The 17381-nt window shown below is 36.8% G+C and overlaps 1 protein-coding gene across 5 annotated transcripts in view; it reads right to left on the reverse strand.

Annotated features, from left to right (window-relative positions):
- The window catches only part of LOC132635814 (protein RRC1-like), a 28569-nt gene extending 14707 nt beyond the window's left edge, over window positions 1-13862 (reverse strand). The window contains exons 1-7 of one of the 5 annotated variants that reach the window (XM_060352350.1): window positions 13697-13862; window positions 12767-12843; window positions 12530-12665; window positions 12327-12372; window positions 1226-1286; window positions 996-1142; window positions 43-159 (exon numbers count right to left, since the gene is read on the reverse strand). In XM_060352350.1, coding sequence (XP_060208333.1) covers window positions 43-159; window positions 996-1142; window positions 1226-1286; window positions 12327-12372; window positions 12530-12665; window positions 12767-12829 — 570 coding nt within the window. In that variant the 5' untranslated portion in view covers window positions 12830-12843; window positions 13697-13862. Of the gene's footprint in view, window positions 1-42; window positions 160-995; window positions 1143-1225; window positions 1287-12326; window positions 12373-12529; window positions 12668-12766; window positions 12844-13696 lie in introns of those variants that run through there. The other 4 variants (XM_060352349.1, XM_060352351.1, XM_060352354.1 and 1 more) reach the window with 4 other exon arrangements.
- Between the last annotated feature and the right edge of the window lie 3519 nt (window positions 13863-17381).

Consider the following 17381-nt stretch of genomic DNA (forward strand, 5'->3'; position numbering starts at 1 on the left):
AGCAAAAAACAACGATCTCAAAATTAAGCACAAAATCCTTACCTGAGGTGATAGATTTCCTACGTAGAGATTTGTCGTTTGTGGGTCTCCATCATCAAATGATCCAGGCCTTCCACTAGGATCAAAGTCATCGGGCAGTTCATCAAACCGACTAGATGGCTGAGGAAAGAGTAAGATTTAAGGATATACAAATATCATCATTACGACACAACAAGATGACAAATCAAACCTCCATTTGGCTAGGCATAACATATTTTCAATCACTATTTTCCACGTAAATATTTGACAAATGATCATTTCCTAAAACATTTTCAGGTGTAGGCCAGATGTAGATATTGGAGGCATGTTTTGGTAGTAGAGGGCTAGGCCATTAGGGTGATTAGTGATCCAATGAGTAGCAAAGAGTGAGAAGGAGCCTTATATTTTTGTGGATGAAAATGATATAGTTAAAGAAAGGACCATCAAAGATATAACTGTTTTCCTCCATTCGATATATAACATATCCATAAAGGAAAATTCATCTTAAGATGCCCAAATGCCTGAATGCATGGAAAGATCATTGTATGTCAAAATAAATCAGATCCCAGATGTAAAAGACGGGAAAATGAAGTGTTGATCTATTTCAGAGTAAACTGATACTGTGCACTCATAGCACATCAGCAATTACAACAAGATGTGTACATGTAAGACTCCGTGCAAATCTTGGGTCTAATGTTGTTGTAAAAGTAATTTAGTAAATAACTTCTCCAGTTCCGACAAAAGATTCAGATCCAGCTATGAGCAAGAGAACATGATGTAACTGCCTAAAACTTTTTTAGTGCACCAAACACTCTGTAAATTTTAACGTGTTCATTCTAAACAAAAGCTATTACATCGTACATCTTGATTTTTGTCAAACCTCCTCGGATGTGATACATGAATTCAAGAATAAAAACAGAAGATTAAAACCAACAATCTGAAACATTTTTTCTCTGGCCAATGGTAAATCCCCTTACAGCAGAATTTTCAGTATGACGATCACGCCACTGTTCACGGTCTTGGTTACGCCTTTCCCTCATTTCTTGTTCGTGCTTCAGTTCCTCCATGAAATTATCAATGTTCCTAGCCTTGCCCTTCTCTTTTTCCCTCGGCTTATCCTCCTGCTAGAAGTAACCAGCATATTTAGATATCTACTAGTTACAAGTTTACTACTCTTGCACCAAAGAGTCCTCGAAAACCCACTGACCTTCTTCTCATAATCTCTGCCCTTAGTTGCCATAGGAGGTGGTAAGAAAGAAGGCACATACCTGCAGTACACAAGATACGTTCCAGAATCTTTGCTACCAATAATCTTATTCTTGAACAGTGAGGGTATCATTAATTTAAAAGGGAAGAAGGTAAAACATAAAGGATCAAGGAGGTGTGATATAGCTGAATTATACATATATACAAGTAAATCATAAGTAGCACCACAAGGTTACCACCCATGAGTAAGTATTAATATTTGTGCACAGAGCAGCAATAAAGACAAGTAAACCATCAATGACACATACATTAATTTGCACCAATATAACCAATTAAAAAGAAAGAAGCTAGTGATCCGCACATTTAATAACAAGCCAAACGTCTTGCTTTTAATCAATTCAAAATGGGTTTCTTCTAATGGGCATAGACACTTCATTGCTTTTTAACCTGTTCTTCCTCCTGTTCTCAGAAATAGAGATATATTATCTTCCCCTAAGTTACTTGGACTCAGGTGCGGGTGTCCGATACGGGTGCGGATCTAGAGGTCGGATCCTTCATGATCTAAATTCTAAGATTCGGGGATACGGATCCAGTTATGGATACGGGTGCGGGGATTCGGCTAAAAATAATTGAAATATCTAAAAATAGAACTATAAAATCTAAATTATGAGATATTATGTGGAAAACATGAGGAGAAAATATTGATCAAGAGGACAATCCCGGAAGGAGATAAAAGGAAAAGGAGTGACATAGAAATTTCAATATACAAGGTATTCCATTTTCTTTAAGTCCATCTCAGCTTTTGTTTTGATTATAAAATCAATGGATCTGTCCGGAATTTCTCCGTTAATTTTGGTCAAAGTACCCAATAGCGGTTGACCAGATCGGGTACGGATCCCACACTCACACCCACACCCATACCCATGTCGTGTGGACACGGGTGCGGCACCGAAAGTGAAGAGCCCGAGTAACTTAGATCTTCCCTCACTTCACGAAAATTTTTTAAAGTGTTGGCTAAGTACACCTATTTAGATAGATAGCAAAACCTTCCATGGGATCCTATAATTTGCCTGGTCTCTTTTCAAATACACATGCACAAATTCGACGAGACAAAAAAGGGGGAACCATAAGGACAACATGGAATTACCTCCAGCTCTTGGAGTTAGTTAGCCTTCTCAGAAGAAATGACACAATGAATGCTCTACTACACTAAGGGACCATTTTGTAGTCAGACAAGGAACCAATCCATAGCGAAATGAACCCAAAATTGGACTAGATCTCAAATGCTAATTTGCTCATTTTGTTACTAGTTTGAGGGGGAAAAGGGCATCAATCCAAGGTTACAGAACCATGGGATGAAGTCTTAAAAGACCATAATGTATTTCCTGTAAAAAAAGAGATATGTGCACCCAAGGGTGCAGACTAGTGGTCAATAAAGTTGGTGCAAACCTTGGAGATAACGATTCCAATCCCAGACAGAAACACTAACTAATTGATTTCTTCCCATCTACGTATTCCTTGGTAAGTAGAGTTATCCGATACTTGTGCTAGCGAGAGGTGGTAGGTACCCAATGGAATAGTCGAGGTACACTCGAAATTGTTCAGACACCACCATTTATAAGAATAAAATCAAAATTAGACAAGCCCTAGCCAATTCTTCCTTCTTTGTCCTCTCTTTTGTGCCACAACAACAGCCTACCCATTTTTCTTCCTTCTTGGTCCTCACTTTCTACCACAACAGCAACCTGTGACCCCTCCCAGACACCCCTTCATTGACCGTTTGTATAACCAACCTCCGGAAATTCCCTCACCTAAGAGTTCGTCCCTTCCCAGCTCCCTTGTCTACGCATCGAATTCTAATTCAACCTGTTATCACAATGTTATGTTCACTCTTACCTCGCAACATCAGTATTACCTCCTTTCCCGACAACATCCCATCCTTCCCAATAACAATCTTTCCTCTCCAAATTCCAATCTCTCTCTCTACTGATAACCACTATTTACAATCCCTTATCTTGGAATTCTAGTCACACGGTATCTTCCGTGCATCTTCATGCCCACCAAATTACTTCCTAGCAGTACTTCCTTAATATTAATGAGTTTTTTAATGCCATATGAATCTATTGATGAAACTTTTGCCTCCATATTAGTCAAGTTAGAAATAGAAATGTCATGGCATTGGCTCAACCAAACCCCAAACCTTGTTCTGAGAATGATAAAAGTAAAAGAACGTGCAAATAATTCAACCAAGCCCCATTTTACAGCTTGTTTTTGGTGTAACCAGCATAAAAAGCACATTTTAGTACATATATACTTTTGGTATGAATAAGGATTTTTTATATATAGATAGTGCTCAATTGATAGATGAGTTGTTGACACATGTATTTGCATCGTAATGCAATTTTCAAGACAACATTAGTGCGCAATAAGAAAAAGCCATTTGACATATCAAAAGAAAACAAATTCCCATCTGTATTAATTCTTTTTTGAGAAACGGCTATATTTTATTAATAAAAGCACCGGGAATCCAAGATGGTACATATTACAAGGATATATTTTTATATAGAAATTATAGCATCCATTTATAAAGTGATATAATAAATACTAGGTGATATAAATACTTTCAAAAGAATTGATAAAGCAATACAATAAATGTTAAGGAAACATCATAAATGAATATGCTAGTAACTAAAAATAAGAAATTTATCACAAGAAGTTACTCATTACTTGATAAATTTAGATTAGACACCTAAAACTTCATCGTTGCTTTTTTTAAGAAACTTAAAATAATTTTCGAACTTGATTGACATGATTTTTACTTCATCCATTTTTTAATTGGAGTTTTTTAAAAGATTAACCCGTTTGGACATGCACATCACTTCAAATTTTTGAAATAGTATTCACAACTAAATGTTTGGTTCACAATTTTGTCCATTACTTCATCTTCAAATAGAGAATTTGAAGTTTGAAAGCTGGTTTGAAGAGTATTTCAAGTGAAACAATGATTTCCACTCACAAAACTTCAACTTTTTTTTCACTGACCAATATTTTCTAAAAAAATACAACATACCCAGTGTAATCCCACAAGTGGAGTTTGGGAGGGTAGAATGTACGCAGACCTTACCCCTCCCTGCCTTTGCAGGTAGAGAGGCTGATTCCGATAGACTCTCGGCTCAAGTAACGCATATACGCAGCAATTAATGAAAACAAATGCAACAACAGCAAGATAGTAAGAAAGGCTGGGGCAAAAGAAACAAGTAGTAATAGAAAACTAAAAACATGAATTACAAGAGTACTAAAATGATAAAAATGACGAACCTAATACTAATACTACTGGTAAGGAAAAGCAAAACGTTATCTACTCACTACTAGCCTTCTACCCTAATTCTCGACCTCCACACCCTCCTAGGTCATGTCCTCTGTGAGCCGAAGACTTGTCATGTCCTGCCTGATCACCTCGCCCCAATATTTCTTCGGTCTACCTCTACCTCTCTTCAAACCCTCCGGACCAAGCCTCTCACACCTTCTCACCGACGCGTTTGTGCATCTCCTCTGAACATGTCCGAATCATCTCAGCCTCGTCCCCTCATCTTGTCCATCACAGAGGCCACTCCCACATTGTCCCCAATATCCTCATTTCTAACCATATCTCTCCTAGTAAGCCCACACATTCATCTCAGCATCCTCATTTCCGCAACTCTCATCTTCGGGACATACGAGTTCTTAACTGGCCGATACTCCGGCTCAGACAACAAAGTCAGTCGAACCACTACTCTGTAAAACTTACCTTTAAGTCTTGGTGGCACATTTTATCACATAATACACCAGAAGCAATCCTCCATTTCACCCACTCCGCTCTAATGTGATGTGGGATATCCTCATCAATCTCCATATTAACTTAGATTATAGCCCCAAGGTACTTGAAACTCCCTAATATTTTCTAAAAAAATGCAATGAAAATTTTATCAAAGAATAAATAGCATCCAACATGGATAAGTAGTACAACCCCAACAATATACAATACAATACTACACCACCTACATGTGAAAAGAACTGAGGAAATTAACCATCCTATCTAATTCTTGGACATTTTCGTTTTAACACCAAAAAGCTAACAGAGCTAACATCTAAGCTTACATATATTTCCTTCTTGCCTTTATAGTAACTTCGATTTCTCTCATTCCACTACATCATATAGCCGTCGGTACAATATTCCACAACTTTTATCGCCTTTTGTAGTCCTCTTCTACTTAAATAAAGTAGTTGGTCTTTAAGAGATTCCGGCATACACCATTTAACTTCAAGCAAAGCCAAAAACATGTACCAGATCTGATTTGTGATTTTGCAGTGGATGAATAAGTGTTTCGCGTCTTCTTAATATTTTGCACACATTAAACATCTATTGAAAATAGTCATGCCTCTTCTTTGTGACCGTGTTGAATCAAGCAAGCCACTTTGGCCACTACACGTGAACAACACTCCACTTTCTAAGTTGCTTTTTTTCCATATCAATTTCCATGGCCATACTTGTGTTTGTTGTCTACTTTAGGACAAAATTTATACTCAGATTTACTGTGCTAAGGCCATCCTTACATTCTTTCCAAACTATCCTATCTGGTATATGTGGTCCTTGACAGCACATAGTAGGCTTTCATTATGGCATTTCAAGTTCTTGATTCTAAGGGGAATGTTCATTCCCTTCGTAGACCAATAAGCTTCTCATGTGGAATCGTGATTATTTATGTTGAGAATGGTAAGAAACTGATTTTTAAGGGTTGCGTGTCCTAACCATCTTTGGTTCGGGAACAAAAACTTTCTACCATCACCTACTTTAATGTAAATGTGTTCTTTTTGATAGAAACAAGGTATTGTATTTTAATGGAAAAAGCAATAAGCCAGTGCGAAAAAACATAGTTACAAGTTGTGCAATTTTTCAATCAACTCTAACAAGATATCTGAATCCTGTACAACAACTAGTTTGCAAAAGCTAGCAACTAAACTTAAGGCTCTTATGTTTCTTTGTTTGCCTTCAAAACTTCTGTTGTTTCTTTTTATCCAGACAGTCCACCAAATTGCTTGGGGTATAGGGTAACAAATTTTTAGGGACTTTTGTGTAGTCCGCCTCCGCCTCTGTTCCAACATGTAAGAAATTCCAGAGTAGAGAAAGGCATTGTCCAACTTATGCCTAGTAGAGTAAAGAATAAGTTCCACAGCTGAGATGTGATCTTACAATGGAGATAGGTGATTTGCATCTTTAGAATGGTCTTCATAGCAGTGTTATAAAAAGAGAACAACGCAAAAAAGCTCTAAGGTCAGCTGGGGCTTTAAGCGCAAAGTGCAAATAAGGCGTGGGCTTTAATGAAAAAAGGCGCAATGGTGAAAAAATACAAATATACATACATACATATATAGATAGATAGATAGATAGATAGATATAGTCCAAGACTACTAATAATCAGCATGAACAACAAATATATGCACAAAGAAATTGTAAAAGCATTACGATAAAGTGAAATATCAATTATCTAGTGTCATCTCTTCAAGAGAGGCTCATTGTCAAGGAAAAGTATGTCTTAGAGCCTTGTTGATGACACTAAAGCGCAAATAAAGCGAGGCGAAGCGCTCAACATGTTTTGAGCCTCGCTTCAGGGCTTAAGCGAGCTTTAAGTGCTCCTCTGACAACACTGCTTCATAGAGAGGGCATCTGCTACAAAGTTGAAATCCTTTTCTCTGAAAGTTGCTTTAGGTGAAGGCATGCCTCTCTTGCTATTAACCAGAAGAAAGAAGAGACTTTCAAGGGATCATTCTTGAACCATATTTTCCAAGGTCGTGTTACACTGTTATCACTAAGAGACAGCCTTTGGCAGCAAGGTTTCAACCCAAAAAAAAAGACCATTTGGACGTCCTTTCCATACTAAGTAATCAATTTCTGCTGGTCCAGGGAGATGTTATTGAGCATAGATAATAACTCACACGTCCTAGGCATTTCCGGATCATTCAAATTCCTACTAAAAGAAAGATTCCAACCTTGATTAGCAAGAAAATCAGCTATCACGCTGCAAGTATCCTGAAACTGATCTTTGAGCGGTGAATAACCCAACATGTGTTCTACCAAAATCTGATTTTCATGCCATTTCCAAGAGAAAACCCAAAATTTTTTGAAAACTTGAGACTGACAGAACGAAAGTGCTTCCATAAACATGTACCATGTGGAGCATTTGAGTCTTTAGTGAACCATGAATTTTCCAAAGTGAGCTTTTCAACCATTAATCTCCACCCGAGACCATTTTCTTCTTTGTTGAATCTCCGGTGCCACTTCAATAGTAGTAGGCTTTCATTAAGGCATTTCAAGTTCTTGATTCCAAGACCCCTGCTTTCTGTTTTCGTGACATTGTTCCATTTAACTATAAATATGGAATTATTCTTTTTGTTGCCATTCCACAGAAAATCTCTTCTCAACTTGTCCATACAATTTAAGATTGACGATGGAGCAGAAAAAAGAGACATAGTATAATTGGGGAGAGCATCCAAAACACTCTTAATAAGAGTGACTCTTCCCCAAAGATAGATATTGTTGCTTCCACTTTGCCATTTTAGTCTCCATTTTAGTCTCCATCTTCTCTATTACCCCATTTCAGATATTGATGGAATTGTGTTTTTCTCCTAAAGGAGGTTCCAAATATTTTTTAGGAATCTATTCAATGTTGCAACGTAAGATATATTTAGGACATGATTAAGCGGAAAAAGGGAGCTTCTACAGTAGTTACGTGGAGTCCAGAAAGTGCCTCAAAAACTGTCAAAATCAGCCCATTCATCCCTGATTGATGCTCCTCAACATCACAGAAAATCAACATATTGTCTACATATAAAATATGAGAAACACTCAATCTTTCGATGCCTCGAGAAACTGCTGGGACACCAATTATCTAGTTAATCTGAACGGACTTGTAAAGCATGTTATTGCGTCCTTCCATATCCAGAATAAAAAGGAATGATGAGAGAGGGTCTCCTTATTAAGCCCTTGATGTGCCGGGAAGAAACCATGTTCGTACCATTAATAAGGACAGAGAACCTAAAAAGGGAGATGCAAAATCTAGTCCAATTTATCCATTTGAACTGAATCCCATCTAATCCAATAGATTCCAACAAAAAATTTAGTTCACATGATCAAAGACTTTCTCGATGTCCAAGTTGCATCAAATACCCTTTACTCTCAAGTCCAGGCATTCATTTGCAAATAAGATACCAACGGTGATATTTGTAACACTTATGAAATCCATTTGAGATGTATTGACCAATTTACAGCCTTTGAGCCTTTCCGCGAGTGCTTTTGACAAGATCTTGTAGAAACAACCAATCAAACTGATGATATATAATCTTTTCGAATTTGGCACCATTCTTCTTCGAAATGAGAGCAATAAACAAGGAATTGAGACTCCTCTGGAAAAGATCGACAGAATGGAAGTCATTTAAAGCACTCATCCGAATCACCTTTGATGGTCAACCGACATTCCTTAAAGAAACTCATTGTAAAGTCGTCCGGGCCGGAGTTTTATCACTGTCACAACTTTTAAAAACCCCAAGAATTTCCTCTTCCTGAAAAGATCTTTGTAGCCATTCATCCTCTTCGCTAGAAATGCGAGGAGCATCTCCATATTGCCATTGAGGTCACCTCATTTGTGATAACTTCCTTGTCATCAGTGAGAATATTGTTGATTTCAAAACTATCAATATCATTGTATCTTCGATGGGCATTGGGTTCCAACCACGTTTTCGAATTTGAGATACGAAGGAGTTCTTGACCATTGACCGCATTCAAGAATAAGGATAGAGTGGTCTGAAAAAGTGCTCAGGAGCATTGATTGCTTAATGGTGCTAAAGTGATTATCCCAATCAAGAGAAAACAAAATTGTGTCAATCTTAGAGCCCACAGAGCTTAAAAAGATTCTAGACCAAATGTAACAAACCCCAAATAAAGGGGGATCAATCAGACTCATGTCTTCAATAAAGTTTGAGAAATGTGTCATCCCCAATTGTATGCAGTATTATGCTATCTTTCACCCGAAAATTTTGTGGTGTTAAAATTCCCACAAATAACCCTAGGGCCATTTGGGATACCTCTGGCAGCTGCTATCTCAAGCCATAAAGATATTCTACCCATTCTATTAGTAGGAGCATAAACGCCAAACAAATTCCAGGAAAAAAAATTATCCAGCTGCATCAGAGATAGGGAAATAGAGTATAATCCCTTGAAAAGAACACTTCCTTTCCATACCCTCTTATCCCAAATAATGACGATACCCCCCCCCCTCTTCCTTTGGTTCCCTCTGCTTCATGTACAGCATATCATCCCACCTGCCATGAAGTAATTGTCCAGCATGATTTGAGGGTCAAATCATATTTTGTTTCTTGAAGGCGGCATATGGCCGGTCTCCAATTGTGAAGAAGATCCTTTATCAGACTATGTTTATTGAAGTCGTTCAAACCTCTTACGTCTCAAGAAATAAGCAAGCGAGAGATTATCATAAGCTCCTTTGTCCTCTAACTTTTTCGTGGAAGCCCAATACACAACCTAGTTGTGAAGCCTACTTAATCATTCTACACTAAGACATGTCATGAATAAGATAAACAAGAGGAGAGATAGATGGTCACCTTACCTCAAAGCCCTGTGAAAAATCAACAGGCGTCCCATTTACCTCAGAGCCTTGTAAACTTCAAAATTTGTCCACTTTCTCAGTTTATGTCTGAAACACGTCTTACAATAGTCTATCGGGAAACCCAATTAACACGGCTATAGACTTTCTCTGTGTCTAACTTAAATAAAACCCCTTCCTCTCATTGTCTTCTTCTAGATCCAAGAGCCTTATCCGCCAATAGTAATACATCCCATTATTTCTCTTCCTTTGATAAACGTCATCTCGTTCATATCCAGTAGCATGATGATTCCTTGTTTCAATCATGTTGCCAACAAGTTTGTTATAACTTTGTAAATGCTCCCATAAGACTAGTTCGGCCTAAAATCTTTCAATTCCTTCATTTGTACTTCTCTGAATCAATGCAATACAAGTGGCATTTATACTTTTAACAAAATATTTATTCTCGTGAAAGTAATCCTATGCTATCATTACAACTTCCTGATTATTGTCCTGCATTTTCGATAGAAAAAACCATAACATCAGACCTAGTGCCTTATCCGCACATGCCCCTAATTGCTTCCACTATTTCTTTCTCTTCAAAAGCTCTTTGGAGTAACGCACTTTCCTCTCAATCTAGACATGGCAGTTCCTCATCTCCCCAATTTGGTCCCTGGTTCTGGGTTTCTGAGTATAAAGACTTGTAGAAGTTTTTCATATAGTCACTGTTAGCCTCTTTATCATCAATCATTTCTCCATTCACTGCTTATCTGTTGATATGATTGTATATCTTATGCATATTTCCTGTTCTTTGAAAGTACTTAGTGTTCTTATCCCTGTGTTGTAACCAGAGGCACCTGCATTTTTTTACTTCAAGAAATTTCCTCACGTTGCTATCTCTTCAATTTCCGTATCGGGATTGTTTTCTGCTCCAAACAAAATTTCAACTTCCAAATACTCTTTCTCGACTTCAACTTCAAATACTTCTTTTTTCAACTTCAACCAAATAATTTACAAACGCCTACTAAAAGTAAATGTTACTTGCATTTTTTCAAATGCTTCCCCTATATAATTGTTGATTTAGCTTAGAAATATTTTTTCTTGAGTTACCTTTTTTCTTCATTTGCGCCTTAATCACTGAGCTGGGTGAGGATCACTGAGCTGGGTGAGGCTTTGATGGATTCTACAACGTCTTGCATTTGGGATTAATAGAACCCTTATCAAGAAAAAGACGGAAACTTTGTTTGATCAAAGACTGAGTTTTTATCTGAGCAAAGTCGATTTGAGTTCCACCTTTATATGGGAATGGATTGTTTATATGCACAGTTTTGAGTGTAATGTTTTGAACAGGTTGCACTTTGGATACAAGAGGTGTAACAAAGAAAAAGCAATGTGGTGAAGAAGGTGAAGTGGTGTGGGCGGCATATTTTAGTTCTTAAAGTTCTCCATGAGTGACTAAGGGGGCAAAAGGGAATTTTCGGTGGAATGTTAGTAATTGATGATTACACAATTGAACAATTTTGAATTTACCTCATATAGAAAATAAAAACCCTCATCTCGATTCAGGTTAGAAGTTTTGCATATAGGTATCGTCATGCTATTAAGTTCTTATTTAAGTTCTTTTCACATATATTTGTCTGGCAAAGCATGAAGAGTAATTGATCAAATTCGCAGAAGTTCCTATGAGGAAACGCTTATCATACCAGAACTCATGCCCTACTAGGGCATTCCATTAGTAAACCGGTTTGGTCCGATTTATCAGATGCTATTATTGAACGATTTGGGTCGGGTCTATATGCAGAAACCACTACTTCAACCTGCTTGGGTTACACCTAGACAAATAGAAGCAAGTCGACGAGCAATGACAGGAAATGCAAGTCGTGATGGAAAAATATGGGTACGTCTATTTCCAAACAAACCAATTACACTAAGACCTGCAAAAACACATATACCTTCCCCGATTGACAGAATGTTCCGCTACTGACACTTGAACACTAGGTTTGTTATGCTCATTACTAAACCTGTTGGAGAGATGAAATATAAAAAAGGTATATCTTTTTATCGGAAGTTGAATTGATCATCAGAATTTCGTTGAAATTGTTCGTGTGGAAATTTCCCGTAAAATTGGGTGATCAAACTCCTAATGCAATAGTCAAAGGCAAATTTAGTGACCCCAATCTATAATTGACTTTTTCATATGGAAACTGTCGTAAGCAGATAAACGAGGCACCAAGCTACCTCTCCATATACACAAAGTAGCAACATAGTTATCATTTGAGGGTAATTCAAAGGAAGACTGCATTTGCATAAATCAAATATTTAAGGAGACAAACTGACAAAAAGCAATCTGGAAACAAGTAAACATAAAAAACCCTAATAGGAACAGTGATATCATCATGAAAAACTTGGCATTCAATACCCTAAATTACAGTAACATTACAACATGGTCAATTAAAAGCATTAGTTTACCTACTTCCCTTCTTTAAACCTGAACCCTCATCTTTAGACTTTCCACCTGCCATCCTCGAATGAATAGAAAAGGTCCATATGTTTAATAATTTGTTCATGTAAGAGTAAAATCATTTTATTTGTAAGCATTAAATAAACAAGACTTATATCCGTAATCAAAGAAAGAACAATAAACAAACACAGTATAGATTCTTGCAACGGACCTTCAGAATCAATCTTCACTTTATCATTCGGATTGATGGTTCCCCCTCTAACAAATGCCTTGGAACCTGGCGTATTGTCCGCTTGAAACGATTCCACAAATTCTTGATACAGACGAGCTGTTTCATCTTCTGCCCTCTGCCAATAGAAGACATACATGGTGAGCAAAAAGGAAATCGCCTGACCATTAATCACCCTTCCCATTTCCACAGCAAATAAAAATTGCTACAGATCAATACCTTTTTCTTTGCCTCTTCCTCTTCTCTATGCTTCTGGAAAGGTGTCTTCTTCCGAGCACTCATCTTCTCACCAAATACTTCAATTGGAAAACGGAAATTTTGGTAAACATGTTTTGGTTCAGGAAAACATCATTAAAGAAGTAATATTCCAACAACTAACTAGGAAGGCACAACTTCCCCCTTCCGTTCTTCCAAAGTTTGTACTAGCATAATGCTCAACAGGTTCTTGAATTTGTCATGCTATCCTTAATAAAACCAGCAAACACTACTTGGGGTGCTCATGGAATTATATTATGGACATTACCAACTAGGAGTTAATAGAAAGATCTAACTTTCAGTTTAAACTAAAAGTTGCCAACAAACCCTTGGTTTAGCGATTAGCAGGTTAAGGTGGACAAGTAAATACCAAAATCTCCCGAGTCAAAGTGCAAGACAAATAAAAAAAGGGCAGCCCGGTGCACTAAGCTCCCGCTATGCTCGGGGTCTGGGGAAGGGCAGGGCCAGACCACAAGGATCTATTGTACGCAGCCTTACCCTGCATTTCTGCAAGAGGTTGTTTCCACGGTTCAAACACCCCTGGTCACATGGCAGCAACTTTACCAGTTACGCCAAGGCTCCCCTTCCTAGATTTCTACTACAGCCTTGTCCATCTACTGGTGAGACTTTATCATCTGACATATTGGTATTAGGACCCTTCATTAATCGTGTGTCTTAAAATGTCTGTTAGTAGTGTGTAAATATACTCGTACCAGTACTAAAAACAACAAAAGATACTGCCTTTTAGCTAAGATTCGCTCAAGAAAGTACACTTATCAAACTTAATCAACAAAACCCAGAAAGCAAATCATAAAAGGAAGATAGAAAAAAGGGCATAAACAACTACACAAACCACAAAACTGTTCCAAAATTGAAAAGAAAACCGGAGATTACTTGGAAAGCAACCGCTCTTAAACTGTTGTGGACACCAAATTAAGTGAAAGATGTTGGGGATGGCACGTCGGTCATTAGCTTTCCGATTAGCCCTGCGGCTTTTCCTCTTTCTTGCTGTCTGTGTGAAGAATCAAGAATGGGCTCGTGAGTAGTTGTGGGTTATTCTAATTTTGGGCTACTACTTTTTTGGGCTCTTCACCTCGTGATCGCTTGGGCTGATTTGCAAGAATGAACTCACAAGGGTGGGACTTCATTTTTGGCTCCGTATAAAAATATAAAAAAAAAAAATATACTTGTCATAATTACCTCTGATACTTATTTATGAATAATAACTATTTTATTTTTAATTTAATTTTTGTAGCTTTATTTTTCGAAAATTAAATTCCATAACTAGTCCAGTAACTTTCAAAATGCATATACCTCTCTCTATTCTCCCTCAATACACATTTAAGATTTTTCATCTTCTCCAAACCCTAAAAAAAAAATCTCTGTCCTTCCTATTCAATAACACAACTGTCGTCGCCTCACTGTCGGAGCTCCGGCGACAAACCACGACAACAACACCTCTCTCCTCTCCTCTCCTCTCCTTCACATCGGAGATCCGACGCTCAAATCCACCGGAGATCCGACGCTCACACTGGGAATTTGACGCTCAAATCTGATGCGCAAATCCGACGCATCAACGCCAAGTAATTTCTCTTGTCGGAGAGGAAGAAGGTATAGAGCCGAATGGGTTAACTATTGTATCTGCTCTTTCTGCTTGTGCCAAAACTGGGGCATTAGAGGTAGGTAGAAAGATTCATGATAGTATTACGAACAATGGGCTTCATTTGAACGTAGCGGTTGCTAATGCTTTGGTTGATATGTATGTGAAATGCGGGAATACTGAGTCTGCAAGCCTGGTTTTTAGTAGATTAAAGAAGAAGGATATTCATACGTGGAGTATAATGATATGGGATTGGGCAATTCATGGACATGTAGATAAAGCTCTTAGGTGTTTTGAACAGATGATATTAATCAAGCCATTATCCTCAGGTGTATTTCTTTGGTTATGGGGGTCATGTGAATTATCTATGAGGACATTTTGTATTTCGCTTGTATTTTTTTAAGTGTAAATGCAGTAGTATTTGTAATTCTCGGAGATCCGACCGGTGTTATTGTATTCTTTCTATTTAAATACAATGTATTTTGTATTTCGCCGGATATATGATCAGATTTGATTGTATTCTTCATTTTCGTCATTCTTTGAGTGTAAATACATTCAAATAAAGTCGAATACATTCAATTGATGCGGCGTCAAGCAGCGGATTTACTGATCTGAACTCGAATACATTTAAATATAGGCAAAACAAAAGGATTGTCAGTTTATAAATATAATGAAATACACAACTCCTTTGTGTATTTAAAGAATTTACTCCACTCTATTTTTATGATATATGTATTTCGCTGCATTTAAAAACACGAAAATACAGCCAAAACTCCTTCGTGTATTTAAGGGATTTACTCCACTCTGTTTTTATGATACATGTATTTCGCAGTATTTAAAAACATGAAAATACAGCCGAAATCACATAAAAGGTAGCTATGGTTTGTAAATTGCAAACTTGTAGCTATATATTGTTAGGAGTTTATAAAAGGTAATTGTTTATGTAAGTTTCCCTATAAAAAACCCATAGGGAAAAACTTTTGTTTCCCCATTTGGGAATAAACAATTAGTTATGCTTATTTAGAAAAAAAAAATATTATTGCATAGGGGTAGAGGAAGGGAATTACAACGTGAGGGTTCGAACTCTCACCAACATGGTGAAAGTTCAGGCAGCCAACCAACTGAGTTACTAGATCCCTACATTAGTTATGCTTATGAGATAGGAATTTGGGACATTTCAATAACTTAGACACAATGCAACAATAACATACCTAGTGGGTTTAGAGAGAGTAATGTGTATGCAGACTTTACCCGTACCTTATGCAGGTAGAGAGGTTGTTCTCTATAGACCTTCTGTTCAAGTAAAGCATAAACACAGGATTTATAAAAACATACGGAGCACCAACAGTCCATTGTCCAAAAAAAATAAGAACTCCTATACTACTACGGGTTGTAGCCTAGATTTAAGAGGACTGACATGATGACTTAAAATGTAACAGCTAGTACCCTACAATCTAGATATTCAGTCTAGCATAGAGCTTTTAATTTGAATTGACAAATCTGCCGTTCAGTAATTCACTCTTCTATGTAGCAAAACAAAAAAATAATTGTATCACTTTTTCAATACTAGAGAAGTAGCAAGTTCAAAGCAACTTGTTTAACAAATTCAAGACAGTACAAAGTTGAACTACCAAATTATTTCAAAAGCTTGATTCATATCTTAACATTTGCTGATGTTTCTCTAAGGAAGTCCTATCCAATGTATGGTATTAACTGTAAAGTTCATCCTATTGGAAGGATCTCAATTGAAGTTATGTTCAGTAAATAATAGATTACAACAGGCTACAAATTGATTACAGTTTCAGAAGTTCAAACATCCTCAGCACCAGATATTTTAAGGAACACAGTTTTGAGGAACATGTTGTCTCTTTGGGTTGTATCATTACTGCATATCTCCAAATGTGAAGGATCCTTCTAATGGTTACTGATTCCATAGCACCTAATGAGAGCTTAAAGTGTCTTGAGATGGCATCAAACCAACAGATTCAGCTTGCGTTCTTTTTATATATTAGGCACATTTGGCCTTCGCTTTTCTAGTTTATTTTCATGTAAATTTTCATTACGATTTTCTTTTACCACTTTGTGTATAGACTATTTTAGTAATGCATGCACCAATTAGTACTTTGCTACTTGGTTTTGATTTTTTTTTTTTTAAAAACACTAGTTTTTTTTCTAGGAAAGTTTAGTAGAAGTGATTTGACTAGAAATAGAATAAGCAATGTGAGTAGTTGATTTTAAATTGGAGCAGAAGGCTTGTAGTTAGAAGTACTTACTATAGTCATAAATATGTTGGTTCTTAGGGACGTGAATATCATGTGACGTCCCGAAATTACTATAGCATATGACTTCTGGAAGTAAGAATCACACCATTTTTTTTTCTTTTCTTATTTATATTAGAGTTTTTTCCTGTATTTTTTCTCTGATACCAAAGATTGAAAAGTTAGTAGTATTAATTGAGACACTCAATTTACTATGCTATGCACACCATAATGACTGAGGTTTCTTGCTCCCTCCTCTCTTTTCATGAAGTGTTTATTCGGTCATGTCAAATATAATTAACTATGATCTACTGCTTTTACCTTAAAGATAACTTTAATGTTTTATGCTTAAGATTTAATTTATCATATAAACATAAATGTACAGTACAATACTTTTAAAGTAATAAAATAAATAAAAGACATTAAATAAACTACGGTTGAGTTCCCTAGTCTAATTTTTTCTCCCTCTAAATTACCATCATCAATTATTAAATATCACATTCATTATCATTATTGTGGCATGTTCTATTTTTTGGATAGTATTTGAATGAATTTAATTGCAACTTTTTAGTACATGACCTTTTGAAAATCTATACCGAAATTGAAGTGTCTCCCGAATGGTTGTTGTTCAAAAATTTTGCAACTTGGCAAGTGAGTACCATTAGACAATTATGAAACAACTCATGTTGTGCATACTCCTTTATTAGCTTGTCATTTAATT

The sequence above is a fragment of the Lycium barbarum genome, chromosome 4 (assembly GCF_019175385.1).
Source record: "Lycium barbarum isolate Lr01 chromosome 4, ASM1917538v2, whole genome shotgun sequence".
NCBI lineage: Eukaryota > Viridiplantae > Streptophyta > Magnoliopsida > Solanales > Solanaceae > Lycium > Lycium barbarum.